Below are 18,458 nucleotides of genomic sequence, written 5' to 3'. Positions count from 1 at the left end.
TTCACATATTTTTCCTGCAAGTTTGTGTGTTGTGGAGTGGAATTTTCATTCAAATCTAAACTTTTTTTTAATTAATACAACTTAAAAAATTACATCAAAATAAAGTTCAGTTACATCCAACTATTGCAAATCAAACAAAAGCTCCAGAAATAATAAAATACCATTAAAAAAACATGTAATGTTTCCTTTAAAATGACACTTCTCTGACCTCATGATTGACATGTTGTTCAAGTCAGTCATCAGTCTTCAGTCACTGCTGCAGTTTGTCACAGAAATATGGCAAATGAGATCAGATAGACTTTTACTTCTTTCTTTAAAGTATTGTTATTTTATAAATACATACATACATACATAAATTGTTACTGTTGGTGCTGCACACAGTCATTTATCTGTCTAAGAATTACTGTCAGTGTGTAAAAACACCTTCAGAGCCGTGATATTATTCCTCCAGCTTAAAATAAAAAAGCTTGTTTCAAATGTTGGGGACCGTCGTGTATTTTGTTCTTTCCAAGAGAGAAAAACATATATCTTTATTATTTTTCTTCCTGCATTTCTTCTCTCTGTGTTGGAAAAAAAAAGAAGTGCTCACCTCAAAGGATACACAATTTCTCTGTAAAATTCTGCAGAGTATAAATATAAAGTAGCAGAAAATGGAAATACTCAAGCTATAACATCAGCAATTTTTCTTTGTTGCAGTTGTTTGGTGCAGTGTGATATTCTGATTCAAATATGATCTTGTATGGTTTTCTTTTAATTATTGTTATAAATAAACAACAAGCAGATAAAGTTCAGTTGAGTCCAAATCTTGTTTTTATCAAGACTTTGGTTCATTTTGATGAGTAGCAAAAGCCAAACAGGAAGGTCCACAAATGCACAAATGCTAAAGTTTCCATTAGTAAAACATTCAGAAAATGTAACCTTTCCTTTAAAATGACACTCAGCTGACCTCATTATTGATCCCACTGACCAGATAACAACATGTCAGTCACCTGACACTGCTGCAGTTTGTCAACAGAAATGTGGCAAATGAAATGAAAATGTACTTTATTTAAAGTGTTGTTATTGTGTTGGTGCAGTTATGGTCATTTATCTCTGTTGGAATGGGGCATTTTCCTGTCACTGTGGGTAAAAACACCCTCAGAGCAAAGACACTCAGATACTTCTTCAGCTTAAAATAGAAAACAAAAAACTTTGTATGTTGTTCTTTAGGATCTTTATTTTTTCCTCCTCTCAGTTTCTTCTCTCCACCTTCAAAAAATAGAAGCTCTAACCTCAAAGATGCAAAATTTGCGTGACTGCAGCAATCCCATGTTGCCTTGCATGATTTATATTCTTATTATGTGTCTTCTTTTTGCTCACGAGGAACTCAAAACTCCCACTGACTCTCATAACTCAGCCAATTAGTTTTCATATTGTTAGAAAGTCATCAGTCATAAGTGCTCACAGCATTCACATAAATTTCATGTGAGATATGCCTCTTTTTCAACAAGAATCTAGATACAGAATATACAGAAACTTATTTTCTATATTTTGTTTGGTATTATGTGACAGACTGATCCAAATCTTACATTTTTTTTAATCTTATATATATTTAATTATTGTAATAAACAGCCAAATGAAGCTCGCCTCAGTCCAAACCTTGACAAATCTTCTAAATTTTGCCATTTTTATCAACACTTTGTTTCATTTCAATAAGCTGCACAGGACGCTCCAAAACTGTCCAAATAAAGTTTCCATCTGTGAAACATTCAGAAAAAATTTTTTTTCTTTAAAATGACTCTTAACCGACCCGATGATTGATCCCAATGACCAGATAATAACATGTCGTCTGACACTGCTGCAGTTTGTTAACAGAAATGTGACAAATTCTGTGTTTCTTTCTTTTTTCTCTTTTTCTCTACTGTGAGTAAATTATTGATAGTTTATTAATTCTTCAGCATCCGTGCACATTTCAGAAGGGAACTGCCTCCCTAGCTTTTTGTTTGGTGTGGTGTGATACGTTGATCTAAATCAGATCTTGTATCATTTTTCATTACAACAAGCACAAATATCACAACAAGTACAGTTCAGTCCAAATATAATAAAATCCTTGTAAACGACCAGATAATAACACGTGAGTCATCAGTCACTGCTGCAGTTTGGCAACAGAAATGTGACAAATTAGATCATATACAAGCTTTTCTTTCTTTCTTCCCTGTAAATAAAGTATTGCTATTTTATAAATCACTCCCTCAATATATTTATGTTGTATATATAATACTAATTCAAGTGAATATAACATATAATAAGCAGTTAACATGTTTTTGTTGTAAGCTGTATGGTATGGTGTGATATAATGATCCAAATCTGACCATTTTCATTATTGTACCAGAAAACTAAACCAGGCAAAAATGAGAAAATAAAGTTCAGCTGAGTCTAAATCTTGTAAAAATATTGTAAATCTCAATCTTGCCATTTTCCTCAACACTTTGTGTCATTTCGATGAAGAGCAAAAGCCAAACAGAAAGCTCCATAAATGTCTTTTCTTTTTTATCAGTAAAACATTAAATAATGGAGTTTACTTTTTTTTAAAAAAGACACTTCATGCTTGACCAGATACAAACATGTCATTTATTTGACGCTGCTGCAGTTTGTCGACAGAAATGTGGAGAATTAGATTAGATACAGACTTCTTTTTAAAAAGTATTTTCTATTTTCTAAATCCATAAATCAGAACTATTTGTGCTGTTATGGTCATTTATCTCTGTCGGAATGGGGCATTTTCCTTTCACTGTGCGTAAAAACTGCCCCAGAGCGCACAGACTCAGAGCTTTACTGATACTTCTTCAGCTTAGAATAAAAAAGCTGGTCTCAAATTTTGGGGACCGTCGTGTATTTTGTTCTATCCAAGAGAGACAAAAAAAAAGATCTTTATTATTTCTCCCCCTGCGTTTCTTCTCTCCGCCTTGTTCCGCGCTGCGGAGCTGCAGTGATGTCAGCCTGCCTGGGTCATTTGAAGGTCAGCAGCCTCGGAAGGGTTCATACAAAGTTCACTCGCATATATTAGGCAATTCAATCTTTCATTCTCTGTGGCAAAACTAGTTGGAAATGAGCTGCACGGGGGGACGGAGAACCCATTCGTCATCGGAGAGGAGAACGTGTGCTTTTAAACGCCGTCCGTGTTATTTTTGATAAGAGGAAAGCGAGATCCTCCGGTTCAGGCGGGCTCTGCCGCTGCGTTCTCTGCTGTCGGTAACCGGGACGGGGCTGACTGAGAGCAAACACGTCGGGATATTACTGTTGTTATGATGGAGGAGTCCCGTTCACACGTCCGCGGCAGCGCGCTGACCGGACACGGAGCGAGAAAATGGCAAACGAGCATTTAAAAGAAGCCGTGGAGCGTTTTTTTGGTCCGAAATAATTCATGATTCCGGTGCGGGACGAAGGAGAAGAGCGAAATCTGCCGTGCCAAGAAGAAGAAGAAGAAGAAGACGAAGGAGAAGAGGAGGCGGAGGAGGAGGAGGTGGAGGAGGAGGAGGGGGGAGAAAACAGAGGAGTTTGATGGAGTTGTGCGCGCTTATGCCGGCGATTTTTATCCATAACGCACAAGAGTTAAGTTGAACGCTCATCATGTTTGACTGCATGGACGTGCTGGCCGTGAGTCCCGGGCAGATGCTGGATTTCTACACGTCCAGCCCGTCCTCCTGCATGCTGCAGGAGAAGGCTCTGAAAGCCTGCATCAGCGGACTGGCGCACAGAGAGTGGCAGCACCGCCGGAGCGCACACTGTAGGTCCAACTTCTCCTCATCATCATCTGTTGTTATTGCTGCTGCTGCTGCTGCTGTTGTGGTTATTACCTCACTGAGAGAGAGGTGTGTGAGGATGAGCTGAGTCCATGATCCACACCATTCACTACAAGTTGGCATGAGGGGCCTCCAGGGCTGAGAATTAGAATGAAAAGTCTTTCATTTTCTAGGATTTTTCCTTTAAAAGTGGTAGGAAACTGTTGGAAACTAGGGCGCATGACGCATCAGCCGTTTCATAAAAATTAGGAGGAATAAGCACATATAGAGAATATTTATCAACATCTTGGTGACATGATAAATGAGCAAATTTTCTGGTGCTTGTCTGATAAAAAGTAATTATATTTTTGATGTTAGGTTCAGGGGAAAACTTCCCAAACGTCATTTTTCACTCCTACCGTGCGCCCTCATAAATTGTCAGCAGCGTGGATTGGAAGCAGCCCCCGACCTGCTGCTGATGTATGGCTCGTCTCAGATGGGTTCAGTTCAGAGAGCAGCAGAGCAGCAGCAGGCTGGAGGAATGCGGAGAGTAAACACAGGCGGCGTTTCCACACCTCCTCTGCCCGGCCGCCGTACATGACAGGAGGGGCGGCCTGACGAGCTGCGACCTGCGCTCCTGACACTGATTTAGATAAATGACCCCCGCGCACTTTTCAACCAGATTAGCGCGCGGAGGCTGACTATCGAAACATGTCAACCCCTCGCGCGTTTTGAATGTGCCGAGGCTGATGGATGGACTGCTGCTAGTTTTAGTCCACCAGACTGAGTGCAGGCTTTAAAGGCAGCTGCATTCCCAGGAATTTTACGAACAATTCCTTTAAAATTCACCTTAATGTTTAAGGTGACACTAAAAAAATATGAAGATAAAATCCTCATAATTATTATATTAAGAACAAAGAAAATGCAGGCTGGTGAACAGTTTGTAAAATGATAGAATTAAGATTATTACTGCTAAACAAAAATCAATTACCTTAAAATGCAGTGCTCGAAAAAGTCCCTTTAACTTCAGCAAAAGTTCTAATAACACTGTGCAAAAATACTCAGTTACAAGTAAACGTCATGCATTCAAAAGTTAAAAGATACAAGTATTACCATTAGAAAATAATGAAGGTAGCATAAGTAAAAGAACTCATATAATAATAGTATTAACAAATAACATCAGTGCTTACAGCATTCACACGCATTTTCCATGAGAAATGTCTCCCTGGTTTTCTATCCTTCTTCATAGTGTGGTGATTAGTTTATAAGGAAAACTGTAATTTTATGACATGATGTGAAATTAAGATTATTTATGTAAGTAAAAAATATATTCAGATATCTGACTAATGGTGTTAGTTCCCCCAGTGTCAGTGGAGTGTGAAGAAGTATCTTTAACTTAAGTAAAAGTGGTTATACTGCGGTGTAAAAATACTCTGTTACAAGTACAAAATTAGCGTTGAAATATAACTGAAGTAAAAAGTAAAATTCAGAACTCATTATGTAGAATGGCCCATTTGAGAATCATATGTATTATATTACTATTATCCATTATAATCAGTGCTTACAGCATTCACACACATTTTACATGCAAATTGTCTCCCTCGTTTTTTTATCATTATTGATAGTGTGGTGATTCATTTGTAAGGCAAAATGTAATTTTGTTACATTATTGAAATTTCGATTATTCCTGTAAGACAGATGCATTCGAATATCTGACTAAAAGTGTAACTCCAGTGTCATTAGAAACTCTAAAATGCAGTGGTCGAAGAAGTCTCTTTAACTTCAGCAAAAGTTGTATTAACACAGTATACAAATACTCCGTTACAGGTCGTTTGTTCAAAATCTTACTTAAGCAAAAGTAAAAGTAAAATATACTGAAAGTAGCAAAAGTAAACATGCTCATCATGCAGAATGCTCCATTTCAGAATCATATGTGTTACGTTACCAGTTAGTACCAGTGCTTACAGCATTCACATGCATTTCACATCGGAAATGCCTCCATAGTTTTTTTTAATCCTTATTTGGTAAATTAGATCAGATACAGACTTTTCTGTCTTTGTTTAAAGCGTTGCTGTTTAATTAATACATCGATGAGTTGTATTGGTACGTGGTCATTTAGGGGCAGCTGCATAACGTGTGATTCCTAGAAAGAGACAGAAATATTGAATCCATATTAACATAAAGGTAAAAAGAATGTTAATAACACGAGGATAAAATCATCACCATTATTATCATGAAAGCAAAGAAAAGGCAGACTGGTGATTACTTTTTAGGGCAACTGTAATTTTGTGATATGATGTAGTTTTACATTAAGATTATTCCTTAAAGAAAAATGTGTTAAAATACCCGACCAGCCCAGTGTCATCAAATGTTGTGTTCTCAGATCTCAGGTCTTTAACTTAAGTAAAAGTAGTAGCACCACGGTGTAAAAATACTCTGTTACAAGTACAAGTCCTGCTTTCAAAATCTTACTTTTGGTATTTGAAGTACTCACCATGCAGAATGTCCAATTTCAGAATCATATGTATTATATTACTATTAACAGTTAACATCAGAGCTTACAGCATTCACACATTTTTTATCCTTATGTGGTAAATAATATTAGATACAGACTTTCTTTGTTTAAAGTATTGCTATTTTACAAATACATAAATCAGCAGTATTGCTACATGGTCATTTATTTTTAAGCCTGAAGGACAGCTGCAAATTTTGACTCCAAATAAACATTTTGGTAAAAAAAAAAAAAATGCTCATCATATGAAGACAAAGTCATTAAAATTATCATATTAAGTGCAAAGATAAAGGCAGGGTGGTGCAGGGTGAGCTTCTAAGGCAACTGAAATACTTTGACATGGCGTGAGATAAAGAAAAGAAAAAAAAATGGTTTCAGGTGTCTGGCTTCAGGTGTCATTAGACACTCGGAAATGAAATGGTGGAAGAATTACTTAGAACTTTTCCTTTTACGTATAAAAGTAGCAACACTACAGTATGAAAATACCCATTTGCAATGTTATATTGGCTGATATATATCAAAAATGACATTGCAGCACTGAAACAGTTAACCTTCACTTTTATTTTTATTATATCTATGAATAAAAACTAAAATAGAACAACATGAATAAAGACGAGGGATCAAATCTACATAAAATGCTGTCTACAAAACAAAAAAATAAAATAAAGAATGTATATTATGTTCTTCCGCTGTAACATATACACTGATACTTACATAGACCAATATAACTACTAGGATAAATTGAACCTATAATATTGGCCAACCTATATATCTGTCTGCCTCTAATTATATTGCTGGATTATAATTAGTGATGCATTAATGTGTTAATCTCTGTAATGTTGCCGCTGGTAAAAGTGAAGCTAATTTAGCTACTTTATATACCGCGGGGTCAACGAATTTATAATGATACGTCAAGTTTTATTAGTTGATTTATATTTGATTTATTCATCGTCTGAATCAGCAAAATAACTGATGTTGTAGATAAATGTAGTGAAGTAAAACGGATAATATTTGCCTCCAAAATCTAGTGCAGTAGAAATATAAAGTAGCAGATACTCAAAGTGCAAATACTTGAGTAAATGTAGTTACATTCCAGCAGTGTAAAATGTGTAGATGTGTGTGACTTTGATCCACTGAGTGCACCCATGAGGCACTTGTCACTGTTTGTTTTTCTCTGTCACCCTGCTGCTGCTGCTCTGTGATTTATCCCCATCTGATAATGACCAGCCTGCAGCTGTCATCCCTCACCGACTGTTTGCTCAAGGGCACTCAGTCACAAGACCGAGGAGCCTCTGCCTTCCTGTCAGCGGAGGAGGGAGAGTGAAGAAGTGACAACTGCCACTTTTAACCCCCTCCTCTCTGCTGAAGAGGCGCCCGGTAGAACATTTTGACAGGGTTTTTTTTTTTTCTTTTCTAGATTTATCCCTAAAATGTCAGAAAATGGTGAAAAACACCCATCATTACTCCTATAATTAACTTATTTAAACATAATAATGAATATATTGGTTGGTTAATGAGAACAGTATAAGATCCCAGAGTTGTGGAGCAGCTTGTTAAAGGTGTGGACAGACTTCAGCTTTAAAAATTTGCTGCAGTGGCCGCTCTATAACAGGGTCATGACCGGGATTCTAACAATACTGATTATTATTTACTCGTTTTTTATCTCTTAATCATCAGAAGAAAGTTAAAAAACGTCCGTGATAAGTTCCTGGAGGGCAAGATGGCATCTTTACATGACTTTTGTCCAAGCAACTGTCCAAAATCCAAATATCTTCAGTTCATTGTTGTGTGTGACCGCGGTCTGAAGTGAACTTTTTGTTCTGAAGTGAACTTTTTGTCCTTACTTGCCACTGTAGCAGGAGACTGAACATTTTTACCGAGCACTCAGTCCTTTTGAAACCCATGTAGAACACCTTAGAAATGTAAACACTGAGCCAGAAGTATGGACTATAACATGCAAACTTAACCCCTGACCATTTTTTCACATAGGAAAAACTTTTATTATATAAAAAAAGGTATATGCCACGGCAACAGGTAAGCTGACATGTTTTACTTGTCACAGACAACATTGAGCCTGTATTCGGCAGGTGACAGGTGGATAGTCTTCAGTTAAGTAGCTGGAATCTTCACATTATTTGAAGGATTAATTAACAAAATAGCTGCCTGTGGATGGTCCACTCATTTATTAATCATGTGATCTTTTAAGCTTTTCAAATCAATAATAATTTGATAATAACAGTAAGTGAGCTGTGTTGTTTCTCACTTTTAAACTTGGTGACTCTTGTGCGTAAAAATAATATAAAGCGAAGGGAAAGTTATTTCTTTAACATAAAAGTTAGATTTAATTGTACGTCATGCACAGTCAGAGTTCTAAGTAAAATTGGACACATTTTTGTAATTTTCAAACTAAAGGAAACTTTGATTTTTGCCAGTAAACTTGTTTTGTATTACTGTCCATTTTCTCACACACTCTTGTGTCCAGTTTGAGGATCTTTGACAGGCGGCGGTGGACATGAGTCCTCCAGTGCACCTGTCCGTCCCCGCAGAAAAGTTTGATCAAACGGCAAAAAGAAGGTCTTTAATGTTTTTCCTTAATCATTTCTTTATGTGTTGAACTATATCATCTTTTTAGAATTCCTCATGTGAAAGCGTAAATGCGGCCAGGCATCATAGAATTGTAGATAATTTTATTTACTTCATGAAGTTTTACAGAGCTTGTTGAATTATGAATCGCTTATTGTTCATTACATCCATAGTAATCAGGTAGAAACTGTGACATTTGTGGCAAAACATCCTTTAAAAATGTCCTTAATCATGTGAACATTTGTGAATATAACTTTAAGTTTCTTTAAATGCTTCGAAGGAACACTTAAATAAAAGATCACGAAATGAAATTATTAAAACATAATGAAGGAATAAACAGACAGAGGAGAATAAGATTTAGAGTTTGATTTTGGTCTGTTAAAGATCAATTTTCCAATCCTTACATAGATTTATTCATGTGCAAAGTGTGTGTAAATGACCTGTGACTCCTCCGTAGGTGTGAACAGTTGTAGAGCGGCTTGTTAAAGGTGTGGACAGACTTTAGAAAGCTGCTGCGGCGGCCGCTCTTTAACACGGCCGTGTCCAGGATTATAACAATACCGAGGTCAAGACCAGGTCCCTCCATGCAGCCCTCACCCACCTCACAAAATACCAACCAGATACCAACATGAAGCTTTTTCTGCTTTTCTTTTGTTGTACTCGCATAAAGGTCGAGGTGGTGCAGAAACTCTTACTTCTTTACTGACAAAATGAAACGAATTGCAAAAAAAGAGATAAACTCCCTATTTAATATCAATAGAACCTGATACTGGAGCTTGAGGGCCAATAAATCAATATTCTTTACTTGTGTATGAACACATTTTTTTTGCAGTGATCCCTCAAATGTGGTCATCAAACACAAGACATGATGGAGGCAGGAAATTTTACAGTTTAACAATAAACTTTAAGGTCCAGAATGACACTTAAACAGTAAACTCACACTGGTATTTTAAATTATTATAAATAACTATATATTTTTTAAAATTCAGCGCTTATCTGACAACATATCTACCAATAACAGTTGCCGATACAGCTGTGATAAACCAGTATCATCTGTCTAAAATATATCAGTCGTGATTAAAATTAAAAATTGAGACAACACCAGTTTAATTGATATTGATACTAGAGTCTGACCAATACTTATTTTGGGGTTGATCCTGAGAGAAAGTTAAAAAAAAATTCTGATATCGCTGTTTTGGATGATATTTTTTTACATACATAAACAGATATACAATGGAGGCAGGATATTTTACAGTTAAATAAGGAACTTTATTGTCAAAAATTATTTCAGGGCACTGAAGCAGTAAACTTTCACCGGTATTTGATAATTAGAAATTACTATGAATTAACAAGAACGTATACACCCATACTAATATGTTATGTATGTAGATGTTATAGGCTAATATCCACCAACTGATATATTGGTCAAGCTCTAATAGATATTCCCCTGATTGCACAGTAAAAAATGAAAATAAAAAAATGTTGGATTGGAGTGCACCAAAAACATGATTTAGGAAATAGATAAAAACAGAGATATCTATTTTTGCCAATGAATTCTTCAATTGACTCTGAAAACACTTTCCACAGGTTGTTTAAAGAAAAAATAATAATTTAATATAATAATAATAATGGTCATTGATCACTGCTCGTTCCTGTTGCTGCTGTTAGATCAGATTTTCTTTATTAACTAAGTTAATTCAGTAAAAGTAAAAGCCTGAGTTAACTCTCAGGGCATTTAACATAATGTTTGGTGTACGCAGGTTAACCCAGTGGTTCTCAAAGTGGGGTTCTGGGACCTCCAGGTGTCGGTGGCTCTCTGCCAGGCGGTCCATGAAAAGTCTTATTCATTTAAATTATCATGATATATATAAAAAAAATATTTTCACAGTTCAGTGAACAATATTTTCATTTTTAAATCTAAAATTTATAGATGACATCATAATCTAACAACCTATAACTCAATATAAATTTCTTTCTAGTTTTCTTTCAAGCACATGTCACCTATTAATACTAGAAACCAGCTCTCTGTACATTATTCTGAATGCTGTGCTGTCATGGTTTAAATATTATGTCTAATATCTTTATATTTCTCTTGTGTTCTTCCACATAACTAAATAGAAATGTATAAAAAAAAACAAGCTACATGAAATCCTTCTGAGAGACACACATGAGGGGGCCCCTGTCTTGTCAGGGGTCCTTGGCTTTGAAAATTGAAAACCTCTGGGTCAACCCACATGAAGTCATCTTCCATGAGCAGCACGCTGAGGTGTTGTGATTGGCCACGTAATTAGACAATCAGTGGCCTTTAACAGAAACGCTCGCAGTGGCCTTTAAGACAGGACTAATGAAGCACTAAAAAGGGGACAAAAGCAGATTCTGGTGATTTTCTTTTCACCTATTCTCACCATGACTTCGTCCTCGGCCCCCGTAAAGCCGCGCGTTGGCCTTTTGTGTGGCGTCGGACGGGACGCCCCTGCTGCCCTCGCCCCTGTTTGAATAAGACGCTGTTTAAATAAGACTTTGATTTGAGAAAGCCTCTCGCAGGGTCATTGAAATGTTGCTTTATTAATTTATTTGTTCGGGATAATGGAAACCTCCTGGGTGTTAATTAGCCGCGTTGACAACGAGCCGACCATTAATGCACTTCCTCTTCCAGTTTAGATGTTAATTAAGAATGATCAAGGACCTTCTTTACACAGATAAAATGGGCTTTGCGGCTGCACACCATCCCCACGCTGTGTAAAGAAACACTTATTTTATCTCATCATAACAAATCCAGAAGCTATCAGACAAATAAGAGCAAATAAACACGGCTGCTATTGTGACTTAAAAAGACTGAGTGTGATATGTGCTGTACAGCTGATGTGTGTTATGGGATAATTGGGGCCTTTTTGTCTTCAAGGCTGAAGCGCCTCTGATATGGACATGAAAGGCCATTAGCACAGCTTGCACACCAAGCTAATTTAGTGGGCGTGTGAAATGAAAGGCGGACGGGGGGAAATAAAGAGCGGTGTACAACAGTGAAATGAAAGGAGGGCTCTCTGATGCCAGGCATGTTTAATCGACATGATTAGGACAGTGTTAGGGTCCCACCAGGGTTACACTGATACTCCGGATCTGCAATGATACTGGCCTTTAAGAAACATCGGATACCATGTCCTGCTCCACCACAGCTGCACGAAACAAAAACCTTTTCATGTTTCGCTTCTCGAAGAATGACTCAGCCTTTAAAAAGCTACTGGACTCTAAAATATATATTTTTAATCTGGCTCCCATGGAGAACTTTACTGTCTCGTGATGGTTTAACTGCTGTTTCAGAGGCTTTCTCAACCTCATAAAAATAAAACACTTCATTTTTTGGCATAAATGCAAGGCGAGTTCATTTGTACAGCACCGTCCGACCACAGGGCAGTTCAAAGCGCTTTATGTAAGACATAAAAAGGTATTAGGACAAGACGTAAAAGAAACAAGAGACAATGCAAAAAGATGCATTAAAATACAGTTTAAAACAAATATTTAAATCAAATAAAAATACAGAGAATAAAGATAAGTTAGAAATGAATAAAACAGAATTATTAGAAGAATAAAAACACATACTGCAGTAGAAGATAAGAATAAATAACACCAGAATGAAACATTTAATTTAATAAATGGTTTAAAAGGCATTAAAATGCAGTTGTAAATAGGTATATGAGCAGTGGAAGAATTATTTAAAACCTTTACTTGAGCAGTGTGTCTGCAAGGTTTTGAAAAGTATTTAAAGTTGATAAATAATAAAAGCCCTCAAAAAATATCAACAAGTCTTAAACACCACTTTCCAGGAAATTACAATTTGTAGCTTGGTTTCAATATGTGTATTTATCCAATGAGGTTGTGCGCATGATTAGATTCTATGAAGTTTGTTTAAGGTTATGGAAACCTGCTCATCTTTAAAGGACAACGCTGTTAAAAATTCACAGAAGAATTTAGTGATTTCAGCTAATCTTTTCTAAACTTAAAGGTCCAGTGTGTGAGATTTACGAGAACGTATTGGTAGAATATGGCAGAAAAGGAAAATATTCATAAATATGTGTTTATTAGTGTATACAGTTATTAATAACCTATGTGAAAATAAGAATTGTATTTTTTTTATCTTGAAAAAGTGATTTATATCTGCTGAGGGTGTGGCTTCTCTTCCATGTAAGCCGCCCTGTTGTGCCACCATTCTACAGTAGCCCAGAATGGACAAACCAAAAACTGGCTCTAAATACAACTTTTCTCATCTTCTGAAAGTTTTTTGGCCACCATAGCTCCTCCTATACATGTCTGAAAGGGACGAGTGAAACAAGGTGTTTGCAACTATGCAATGCGATGCTGTTAAATCCTACCCACTGGTCCTTTAATGTAAATTTACAAATTTTATTTATTCAAGTAAATTATACTTAAAATTTCTAGTATTTCTTTTCATAACACTTCAGAACTTATAAAAATGAGTTCATCTAACTCGAAGTCTTTTGATGTGAAATGTTGAATGAATGAGCTGTACAGAGTTCAGTCAACTCATTAAGTTAACTTCCTACAGAAACATAATCAGCACATTAGCAGACTTCCCAGCATGCATTGTTCGCTTGTAAAAGAAATAAAATGCATTTGTAACATTCATCAGTGTGACCGAATCTTACTTAAGACATTTTCTCAATTACAACTAAATTAATATCAAGTTCATTTGACTTTAAAATTTTGTTACAAAATTATTTCAACTTGTCTTTTCAAATTCAGTCAACCTAAAATTTTAGGGCAGAAAAGAAACAAACTTTTTAAAGTTAAAACAATTATTTACAGTTTATTTTTACACTGAATGTGTCAATCATCAGTTGCAGCTGGTAAAGATGTAACTCATTTATACATATTATATTATTATAACTGCTGGGTAGCTTCTATAATTTTGTATTAATAAACAAAATCTGTAAAGCGGCTATGACTAAAGCTTTAAAGTACATGTAGTAGAATAAAAAGTACAATATTTGACTCAAAGATGTAGTTGAGTAGAAAATCACATAAGTAAAGTACAAGCCTCACCTCTGATTGTCATTAATTATCTGTTTATACTGCTTATGAATGATAAACGGGGGTTTAAAGTGAAGTCTTGTCATATAATTGCTGGCAAGCAAACAGAGAAGTTTTGAGCCTCGACTGGAGGAGTAAACTTCCAGTTTTCTGTGAGTTTGATCCAGATACTGTATGAGGCGTGTGTGAAGTGAATGCTGGAGACAGTAAGCAGACGTGACCCAGAGCAGCTGAGAGGGTCTGGATGGATACGAGCGCAGCAGTAACACAGGAAGCCGGAGCAAAGATCTGAGAACTGGACTGATGTGTTCCACTTTTCCTGGACGAGCCTGGCAGCAGAGTCCTGTATGAGCTGCAGAGTCCCGAAAAGACATGCTTAGTGTATTCAGCTTTACTGAAGATCAAAGCATGGACAACTTTTACAAGTCCTGCTGAGACGTGTCCCTTAATACTCACTCTATTTTTCAGTCACAAGGACAGGTCAGTTTAGGCCACAACAAAACCTTTCTGGCCTGGGTTGCACTCTTTATATTATAGACTGCCGTTGAAGAATGACTTTTATCATTTTTGTTTGATACCAAATTTAATTCAATTTTAGTGCAGTTCACAGTAAAAATACAATCATATAAGACTGTGAGAGTTTGAGAATAGGGGTTCAGACTGTACTTGCCAATCCTCTTGATTTCCCTGGGAGAGACCTGTTTGTCTTTGTCCTCCCAGGACCACAATTCTCCTGTATTTCTTCCCATTTATGTCACATTTTCTCACTTTTACTTCAACCTTTTCATGATTACAACCTGTTTCTGACACCGTTCGGTGCGTATAAGCCCTGTGACTCCACCCAGACTACAATACAGCTGCACCAAACCAGACTTCCTGGAAAGAATTTGTGTGTCTTCAGGAAAGTTTTAAAAGAAGGGGGCATTTTGTCAAAGTCAATTTTCTTTTAGAGACAGGGGCAAAAAAAAAAAAAAATAATGAAAGAAAACTGATGACTAATAGTTTATGCCACAGCGAGTTCACACCAGAGGGCAAATCATTCTGCATTCTATCCTGAGAATTAAAAGTTTAATTATGTAACAATAAAACTATGTTGCAGTCTATCTATAACTTTTTTTATTTTCATTCTTTAAAAATCACCAGAATGCAAGAAACAAAATCTTTGAAACTCAGTCTTCCCTGGTTTTAAGGTCTCGAGGTTTGCAAGTATGGCCCAGACACTAAGCAAGTAGTATTTAAAATATATGCTCACTAACATGTTGTCTGTATTTTTACAGTAACATTTATAACCTACGAATCACCAAAGACCCTAAAAAGACTAACTGATACATCGGTTGAAGATACCATTAACAGAGACATAAAGCAAGTGGAAGTAACAGTACTAGTGGTTTAAATGGATTTAGTTAGTTTAGAAGTCCCCAGTCATTTATGAGTATTGAAGCTTTAAAGGGGCAGTTCGCCCCAAAATAAAAAAAATACACTTTTTTCCCTGGCCTGTAGTGCTATTGTGCTTTTGTGAGTTGCAGAGTTTTGGAGATCGACTGCGGGTCCTGTGTTGCTCAAATCACCAAATAAAAGATTAAAATTAGCCTATGTTTCCATAAATCATGACCCAGTTTCAGTTTCCTGTTAGGACTACTTTCTTTCAAGCAGAGAAAGTAGTTCATGTAGATTCTAAAGTATTTATGTTAGGTTCTACTGCAGATAGAAATATGGATGAGTAAACAGGGATAAGTAATAGCGAATTTCCCAGGTTTGGGATCAATAAAGCTTATCTTATCTTATCTTATCTTATCTTATCTTATCAAGTAGAACTATAGGCAAGAGGAAAACTATGTGATTTTGATTTTAGGGTGAACTGTTCCTTTAACATATTTTAACGGTAACTACTATCTTGAAGGCATAGTATGCAGGATTTTCCTGAAATCATTAAAATAATCTCTTGCAATCTTCATTTGTGACCCACTAGAATTGTGTTCTACTGTCTGGATCTGCAGAGAACCTGCCTCTTGCCTGTGTTTCCTTATTTTCTCATATTTCGCTTCTCGGGATGCTTTACAACCCAAAACATCCGTATCTGACACCCAGTGAATGCAACTATTTTATTGTGCGTTTATAAACAGCAACTGACAAATCCTGCATATTCTACCTTTAAGTTTTTTTTAACAACAGACACAGATAATGATGATTTTTATCATGTTATCAACTTCATTCTTATACCTCTGGACCTGTGCAAAGAACACCAGAACTCACACTCTTCAGTTTAAGATTTTTACCCTTTGTAAGACAGATAAACTGAAAATTACAATCAGTTGATGAGGTTCACTGTATGATGAAGGTCAGGGAGGAGTCTGGTCCTCAGCTGCCAAAAAACACTGAGAAAACCTGCTAAATGTCGTCCCCACATCTTCTTTAGGCTTTACACCAGGCAGAGTAGTGGCCAAACGTCCTTTAAAAACTATTGTACACTGTAAAAATGAAACAGGTGCAACATCTTTTTGAGCAAAAAAGTTTTATCAGTTTAACTTTTGTTGGGATCATTTACTTTTCTTCTATATATGAACTGGGACCAAATTGAACAGACCCAATTGAAATTAAAATTAAAACTTAAATAATTATTGAGTAAATTTATTGAAGTGAAAGTGAATCAAAATAATGACCATTATAAAGTTGTAACTGATGTTTCTAAGACTTTATGAATGGTTAATAAATACAGTATAGTTCATTTATTAACAGTAATTGTATGGCCATTACGAAGTTGCAACTTTTGATTATAAAACTTCAGTTGCTTAATTAGTGGTTTATAAAACATATAAACGTTGAGTTTCTAAAACTCAAAGATTCAAGTTCATCTTAAGAGTAAAAATAAATTATCTCAATTAAAGATTATAGGTCAGAAATTTATTATTTCAAAACTTAAGATTTCAAGTTGGGTTCAGAAATCTACTGCAGTACATTACCCTGAAATTTTGAGTTGTTTTAACTATTTTTTTTACAGTGTATGAGGCAGATTTCTGCATTCATATTTAAATAAAAATATTTACAAATTGTCTTCAGCCACTCCATAAAAATATTCTCTACATCTGTGTAGGTGAAAATAAACAGTTTTCCAAGTATTTTTTTTATTTTCCTGCTGTCCCTCATCTGAAACCTTTTCATTGTTGAATTGGATTTTTGCCACGCCCATCCCAGAGCTCCCAGCTTTGGTTCTTTTGACTGTTTTCTAACAGAGCCGCCGCAGAGTCCAGTTACATCTACGAGTGCTGGCAGAGGGAGAATAAAATCATCCCGCCGCTCTGCTTCTAAAGCCAGGAATTCCTGCGGATTAAAAAAAAAAAACCTCTCGCATTTCAGCCACCTTATTTCTCTCCTTCCTGGAGCTTTCTCCCTCTGCGTCTGCTTTCATGGCGCTCTTACTTTCTGGGCAGCTCGCTTTTTATGAAAGCTTTGAAGTGGCGTGCACCTGTTGTGTTCGGCGCTGCTGCTTCCCGTCAACGTGCAGTCTGACCCCGGCGCTGCTGTCACCCCGGGGTCGCTGCCAGGGCACGGAGGGGGTCAAAAAGAGAGGCTGGGGGAGGGTTTGGTCACATGACTGCCTGGGAATCCCCAAACCCAAACACTAGTTACCTAATAAGAGCCTGTCTGTACCCACAGTGGTAACACTTAATAATAACCAGCATCCTTAAATGCTAAATTGATAGTTAATTAAACTTTATTAAATAGTTATTTTACTGTCAAAACACATTCAGATAATATTAATAATAAGTAATAACAAAAATAAAGTATGTTTTATTGGTTTATAAACACTTAAATGCTTATAGATGCACTAGATACCATTTAAAACCATTGACAAAGTATTATAAACCTCAGTTGCATGATGTTTATTGATAAAAACATGTTTTTACTTCCAGCTCATCTAATATATCAGCTTGGTTAGTGACCTTAGGTTTAATGCTATGGATTAAAATAAGTTAGTATTTAGTTATGCAAGTTGGTTTTACATTGATTAAAATAAGTACATTACTTGCAGTCTGCCCTTATCAGAAAATCCATCATTTAGGTCAAATGTTCAAGCAGCTTATTCCGACTCACATTTCTGTTTATTGTGAATCAGTGGCCTCTAGTGGACGTAGTAAGTATGACAAGATAAGTACAAAGAGCGAGGAAGTCAGCATATGAAGGATATAGTGGAACAAGCAAAGGACTTTAAAATTATTGAGTTATTAGTTTATTATCTAAAGTTTTGTTGAGTACGTCTGCGTCACTTACATTACGTGACGTTCGTAATGCACTAATTTTAACCAAAACCATAACCTTTTTCTAAACTTAACCAAGTAGATTTTTTGCCTAGACCCACCCCCAACTTGAACAAGTGTTTCGTTAAATTGTCAGTTATGTCATGTGATTTATGTAACGTAGTTAAAGTAAGAAAAGCCTGTCACTGCACTCTTCAGCGGTATATGTTGTTTGTCACGTAATTGGCAGTCGACCTATTAGGTCAGTAGGTATGAGGATGTGTTGGTTACATAAGTAATGTAACATAAGTAACATACATA

The 18,458-nt window shown here is 36.2% G+C and overlaps 1 protein-coding gene across 1 annotated transcript in view; it reads left to right on the top strand.

Annotated features, from left to right (window-relative positions):
• Positions 1-2,753: 2,753 nt before the first annotated feature.
• Positions 2,754-18,458, top strand: part of LOC146312656 (retinoic acid receptor beta-like) — a 117,885-nt gene continuing 102,180 nt past the window's right edge. The window contains exon 1 of the mRNA XM_084738376.1: positions 2,754-3,766. Coding sequence (XP_084594502.1) covers positions 3,610-3,766 — 157 coding nt within the window. The 5' untranslated portion in view covers positions 2,754-3,609. The remainder of the gene's footprint in view (positions 3,767-18,458) is intronic.

This window comes from Lutjanus erythropterus, chromosome 16 (genome assembly GCF_056507025.1).
Source record: "Lutjanus erythropterus isolate fLutEry1 chromosome 16, fLutEry1.hap2, whole genome shotgun sequence".
NCBI classification, from domain to species: Eukaryota; Metazoa; Chordata; class Actinopteri; order Lutjaniformes; family Lutjanidae; genus Lutjanus; species Lutjanus erythropterus.
Note: the sequence above shows the minus strand (reverse complement) of the source record. Positions and strands in the feature narration are given on the sequence as shown.